The sequence below is a fragment of the Vigna unguiculata genome, chromosome 3 (assembly GCF_004118075.2).
Source record: "Vigna unguiculata cultivar IT97K-499-35 chromosome 3, ASM411807v1, whole genome shotgun sequence".
In the NCBI taxonomy this organism is placed as follows: domain Eukaryota; kingdom Viridiplantae; phylum Streptophyta; class Magnoliopsida; order Fabales; family Fabaceae; genus Vigna; species Vigna unguiculata.
In genome coordinates this window covers 50,329,578-50,336,343 of record NC_040281.1, presented here as the reverse complement: position 1 = coordinate 50,336,343, position 6,766 = coordinate 50,329,578, and the positions used below count along the sequence as shown (strand labels likewise).

General features: G+C 34.3%; 1 protein-coding gene across 1 annotated transcript; it reads left to right on the top strand.

Moving 5' to 3' along the window:
* Nucleotides 1-239: 239 nt before the first annotated feature.
* Nucleotides 240-5,902, top strand: LOC114176982 (protein HOTHEAD). The gene is made up of 5 exons (XM_028062187.1): nucleotides 240-544; nucleotides 3,821-4,160; nucleotides 4,252-4,553; nucleotides 4,630-5,018; nucleotides 5,101-5,902. Exons 1-5 carry the CDS (start codon nucleotides 463-465, stop codon nucleotides 5,740-5,742), a joined length of 1,755 nt encoding a protein of 584 aa, XP_027917988.1. The 5' UTR covers nucleotides 240-462; the 3' UTR covers nucleotides 5,743-5,902.
* The last annotated feature ends 864 nt before the right edge of the window (nucleotides 5,903-6,766 follow it).

The following is a 6,766-nucleotide window of genomic DNA, read 5'->3' as shown; positions in this document are numbered from 1 at the left end:
TATTGGCACAGAATCTAGCACACTTTTTACGTTGTTTTATTTTAAATTTGCTTACAAGAAAAAAAGTGATAATATATAAGTTGGGGCATGAAAGAAGTAGAAAATGAAGGGACAGTGGCAGTTATTAGGTGCAATTAAAAAAGGGGAACTGTGTTTGTTGTAGAGTTTTGGATTGGTGGCAACTACTACTATATATTTGCAAGGCGAGGACATGGGAAACTGATTTTGAATGATACCTCTTCAAATTCTCTGCATTTTCTTCACTATTTATTTATTACGTCCCCACACCACTGACTAATTGAAATTAATCTGAGTTTTCGGCGACCAAAACAGCTAGTAATCTTTATATTGCTCAAATATGGCCGTCATGATCGTTGAGATTATTCCTTTCAACTCTATAAATACCATATAATAACCTCTCATCACTTCAACTTCTTCTGTTTTCTGCTCAATAACTCTGCAATGGCTCTCTGCTGCTCCACCTTCTTTTTTGCTGCTCTTTCTTCGATTCTTTTCTCGGCTCAACTCTGTCTTTCCCAAAAAGGTCATCTTCTTCTTCTCTTCTTCAAATCTATTATTATTATATACTTCTCTGTGTAAATGAACTGCATCTATGCTCATAAACTGAGTTTTAGATATTATTATATTATTATAACTATACTGCTATAAAAAAGTTTGTCAAAACATGATTTCTCTATTGCTGTTTGGTTCCTTAGCTAAACCTTTTGATCCAATGTAGTCAAGGGAAAGCTATATAATTTCTGTGGCATTTTCTGTAAATTGGGTTGCTTCTGATGAAAACCGAACCAAACAGAACAAGAAAACGATTCAAAATTGATTCAAATTTTTGAACTCTTGTGTTCAGTTTGGTTTGAAAAATTATGGTTGGGTGGAATGGATAGGTTTTTAAGTGGTAGCAGAAATTGGTTTGTGACTCAGTTTTGATACAAACTTTCACATGTATTAGTTAATGTGAAAGTACAGAGCCAGAATAGAATTTCACCACATCACTGGTGTGTCCTTGCTAACTAGTTAAGGAAGTGTAGTAATTGCAAGAAGGAGAAAATAAAGGTAAATTCTCTCAACTAACCACCACATGCCCATTCATTAGCTAAGTAGGGATTTTTTTTCCACTTTAGCACGATTTTTGGAAGAAATTATAGGAATAGCATACTATTCTGGTTTATTCTGACCTGTGTTGCATTAATTTTTCTGTATTTTTCTACTCGTAATTAAGTTTTCGGAGAATCAAATTTTGAATTGATTTTTTTTTCATTTATTTTTGAAATGGAAGAATTAAATGAAATAAAAATATTACATATTGAAAATATATTAAATTATTTTAGGTGTTATTTAAAATTGCTTGAAATAAATTAGTTTTCTTATAACTTAAAATATATAGTTAATATATATGTTTTTTATTTTTTTTGCATTATATACGTTTCGTATTAATTAATATGATAATTTATTTATTTGAAAAATATAATTCTAAATTATTTAGTATTTATTTACTTTTAAAAATTACATCAATTAATGCATTATAAATTACTACATTGACCATCGCTATATTAACTTATCATATTTGTTATATTATTTTTTTTGAACTTATCTTATGAATTTCTGCAATAGGATATTAAGAATAAAAATTAAATCAATAATTTTAATTAATATATTATTTTAGAATCTAATATTTATTACTACTTCTCAAAACAAAATTATTAATTATATATTAAGTTATAAATATTGATAAATTAATATATTCATAATTATTATTAACAATTATTTTTCAAAAGTATTTTTTTTTCAAAATATTGATATACATTTTTTAATATTTATTTCTATCCAAAACATATTTCTACATTATAAATTGCTACAATATAAAAAATAATACTTAGAAAACAAATAATACTTTTATAATTTTATTATTCCATTTTAAAAAAAATACAAAAATAAAAAACTGAATTTAGAATTTGATTTTCCAAAAAACCGAATTCTCACTGGGAAAACGCAAAAAAATCAATGCAACGCAGGTCAGAATTCGACTCCCAAAATTCGAATTCTGACCTTGAAACCAGAACAGTGTTAGATAGATATATATTGGGAACAGTCTATTATCTGAGTAATTACTTTGAGAATGTGTGGTAGATGGGAAAAAAAATCGCTAAGTAGGACCGTGAAACATAGATAAACACAAACACTCTTCTCTCAACTAACAAAACTCAACACAGTTTGCAGTTCTTTGAATCTCTTCAGTAATGAAGCAGATGGAATAGAAGGTGTTTGGTCCACTCAAATAAATGAGACAGAAGAAAACGGAACACAATGCTCCATTTTGTTCTGCTCCATCGCGTAATTAAATGCTACCCTATTTAGGTTAATCAATATCCAATTACTTTTTAACCAACTATTTCTACAGAGAATTAATTTCCGATTACTAACAGACAAATATATTTAATTTGTAAAGAAAGTTTGCATTCATAGTTAGCCTTTAACTACCATTGTTTAAACACTCCTTATGCCAATCATAGAAGATTACATTAAACCAATAGAATATGTAAAATGTGTATGCCTCTTTTATTGGGGGAAGGAGGTATAACAAAATTTAAAGAAAAGCTATATATTTGTGTGAAAGATGTCCTAATTAAATGGGGCAGTTGAAGAATGCCCTTGAGCTTTGGGGCACTCAGCCACTGAGATTGGTTTTGATTTTGAAATGCCAGCAATATTGTGACCCATATTTTTCTTTATTTCTTTTCCTTTTAATGCGAAGATAGAAAATGGCGAAAAAAAACAGGGGAAACATTACGAAAGTTGTGAAAAGGAAACTTCCACAAGGTCTTTTCCTTCACATTAAATAATCATCAATTTGGTCCACACATTATTGGATCTCTCTAACTCTAATTACATTTATAATGCTACAGTAATTAAGCCAGGGAGCTGATACTTTGAAAAAACACTGACTTGATGATTGTTATATTAATATTTTTATTTTTATTTATTAATTTAAAATACTAATATATATTATTATATTATTAAAATGAGTGGTAAAGTAGTTGTTTTTTTTTTATGTTTTCCAATTATCATTTTTCTCAAGTTAATTAGCCTTCTTCATTACGAATAAAAAAAAAATCCATGATGACATTCTACTTCCATTACTTTAAAGCTAAATAATATAATTGATCTTTGAACATGCAATTAGAATGTATTTCTAATAATAATTTTCACATTAAATGTGTGTGTTCTAATTGGTTTTAGAGTTCATTTGATTTTATTTAACTTAATAAAAATATTGAACTAAATTAAATCGATGCTTTGTACTTTACATTGAATCTATTTCAATAGTATTTTATTATATATATATATATATATATTGATTAAAACTATATATTTTGTTTTATATTTAGTTACACAACTAATTAATCATGTGACAATGTTTATGTATACCAAAGAGAAATGATAGGTTAACATTACATTTGACGACTTTTTTTACCACCTTCATAGATTACAAGTTAATTTCTTTTGAACTACAAATTAATTTTAAAATAATAAAAAAGGTGATCAAATATAGATGTCATCCTATCATTTCTGGTTCTGTGTACGAAATTCGGTTCTTAGAACATTTACTTCACTTAGACAAACAAACAGTAAGCAGTTTCCCGAGTGCACAGTAGTAGCTAGCTAAGAAGGTTTTCCCTGTTTCTTCTCATCATTCATCATTGTTTCAATTTTCATAGCCCGTAGAAAGGGAAAACATGGCTATAGTGAGATTTAGATTGTTTGGAAAATCTAAAGAAGAGGTGTTGCTTATACGAATTTACAGTTCCCAACTACACATTCATGCGCAATGCAACGACGGCACCAGACATCTCCTTCTACGACTACATCGTAATTGGCGGCGGCACAGCAGGTTGTCCTCTCGCTGCGACACTGTCCCAGAATTACAGCGTGTTGCTCCTTGAACGCGGTGGCTCACCCTACGGCAACCCCAACATCAGCAACTTAGCAGCCTTCGGTGCTGCCCTCTCCGACACCTCCCCCACCTCTCCCGCTCAACGCTTCGTCTCCGAAGACGGAGTGATCAACTCAAGAGCCCGCATCCTCGGCGGCGGAAGCTGCTTGAACGCTGGGTTTTACACTCGCGCCAGCCCTGAATACGCAAGGTAGAGGAAATACGCAACCTCATTGTTTTGTTATCGATGATATTATTATATACAGTAAGGATTATTGATTGATCGTTAAATTTATGGGTAGGGAAGCGGGGTGGGATGGGAGGGCGGTGAATGAGTCGTACGAATGGGTGGAGAAGGTAGTGGCGTTTGAGCCAGAAGTGAAGCAGTGGCAGTCAGCTGTTCGGGAAGGACTCCTTGAGATAGGTGTTGTGCCTAATAACGGCTTCACCTATGATCACATTGGTGGGACTAAGGTAGGTGGCACCATCTTTGACCACCAAGGCTTCAGACACACCGCCGCTGATCTTTTGCAATATGCCAACCCCTCTGCAATTACCCTCCTTCTCCATGCCACCGTCCACAGGATCCTCTTTCGAGTCAAAGGTTCTCCCTTCCACATCTTCATTTCATTTTTTCTCCACACACATACAACTCAACTCACAGATTTAAGTGATTGCAGATGGATCAAAACCAATGGCGCATGGAGTAATCTTCAGAGATTCATTGGGTCGTAAACACAGGGCGTACCTGAATCGCCATCCCAAGAGCGAGATCATTGTTTCGGCTGGTGCTCTTGGGAGCCCACAACTTCTAATGTTGAGTGGAGTTGGGCCTAAAGAACACCTTCGGGCCCATAACATCAGTGTAACATTGGACCAGCCCTTGGTCGGTCAGGGAATGTCGGATAATCCCATGAACGCCATCTTTATCCCATCTCCTCAACCGGTGGAGATATCTCTGATTGAGGTGGTGGGCATCACCAGTTTTGGCAGTTACATCGAAGCTGCCAGTGGTGAAAACTTCGGTGGTGGTGGTTCCCCGAAGGACTACGGGATGTTCTCTCCGAAGGTACTCCCATTATATACATACTTCCTACTGATAACTTACATTAAATTATTAATAATGAAATAGATTGTTTTGGTTGACGCAGATTGGTCAACTGTCGAGGGTGCCGCCAAAGGAAAGGACCCAGGAGGCCATTGATAAGGCAATAGAAGCGATGGAGGGTCTGGACCAAGCAGCCTTCAGAGGAGGGTTCATCCTGGAGAAGATAATGGGTCCGATTTCAAGCGGGCATTTGGAGCTCCGAAGCCGCGATCCAAACGAGAACCCGTCGGTGACCTTCAACTACTTCCAGGATCCCCAGGACCTGGAGAGATGCGTGCAGGGTCTTCGCACGGTGGAGAAGATAATCGAATCGAAGGCATTCAGTCCCTTCAGATACCCCAACTTGCCAATCCCCGTGCTTCTGAACATGACCGCAAATTCCCCCGTTAACTTGCTCCCCAAACACACCAATTCCTCCCTCTCTCTCCAACAGTTCTGCAGAGACACTGTGATGACCATTTGGCACTACCACGGAGGCTGCCAAGTTGGGAAAGTCGTCGACAGGGACTACAAGGTTCTTGGTGTCGATGCACTTCGCGTTATCGATGGTTCCACCTTTAACTACTCCCCTGGGACTAACCCTCAGGCCACTGTTATGATGCTTGGCAGGTACATGGGAGTTAAAATACTCACTCAGAGACTTCGTGCCACTTCTGCGGATCAAACACACCAACAAATTGTATAGTTTTTTCTCCGATTTCAGCTTTTCGTCAATGTTGCTTCTTAGAAAAATAAAAAATCATCATTATTCTTCTGGTTGATGGATACATAGAAGTTAATTAAGTTAGGCAGGGAGAATGTTTCTTCTCGTATTTTTATTACACAATGGATGGTAATTCTTGCAACATCTTCGGTATTCTTTTTTTTTTTTTTTTTACTTTCCAATTAAAAAATCATAATTCTTCTCAATTATTAGTTCTCATTTTTAATACCATTAACTTTATATATTTCATTAAGTGAATCTCATTTTAATTTAAGAAAAGTATAAAACACGTAAGTTGTCAATGCATTTATCTTTTCCATTTTTTTTACAATTCCAAACAATACTAAAGTTCCAAAGGGCTATTCAGGAACTCACAGATCTTAGCAATATATCATCAATGATTTAACTAGTAAAAGAAATTGCAAGAACAATTGATATATATTCTCAAAGAATTCTATGCGGTACATAAGGCAGTGGAATGAGCTTTTAGTATTTAAAATATCAGTAAAATCTGTATAGTGAAATTTACTAAACAAACTAGGATCATGATACGTGAACATCATTATACTTTATATAGAACCATTCAACAATTACATATATTTTTATCTTGAATATAATATTTTATTATTAGAAGAGGCTAATGATCGTCATTAGATAAAATATAAGAGACATAACAGTGTACGCCTCTGCAACATACACCTTTGAAACTGCTATCGTAGGTTTGAATAATGAGTGACTTGAAATTGAAAGCACTAAAAATAAAATAAAAAAGAAATAATGAGAAGAATATAACATGGGATATTCCATATATTAATATTGTTGGCAGTTTTTTATACGTTAAAGTAAGAAAGCATCTAGCAATTGACAACACCTCCAACAGTGAACCCTTTCCACGTTATTCCTGAAATCCTTCTTCAGAGGCAAACATGGTTGGAAGGATAGAGAATTCTGGAGAAAGAAAGCGATCTAATAAGAATCTGCAAACATTGGAGTAAGAATTTGAGGT

Bases quoted from the DNA above. Each gene is read 5' to 3' on its own strand.
- LOC114176982 (XM_028062187.1), top strand. From the start codon at position 463: ATGGCTCTCTGCTGCTCCACCTTCTTTTTTGCTGCTCTTTCTTCGATT. The intron at 4,554-4,629 runs GTTCTCCCTTCC...AAGTGATTGCAG, and splicing joins GATCCTCTTTCGAGTCAAAG to ATGGATCAAAACCAATGGCG. The intron at 5,019-5,100 runs GTACTCCCATTA...TGGTTGACGCAG, and splicing joins ACGGGATGTTCTCTCCGAAG to ATTGGTCAACTGTCGAGGGT.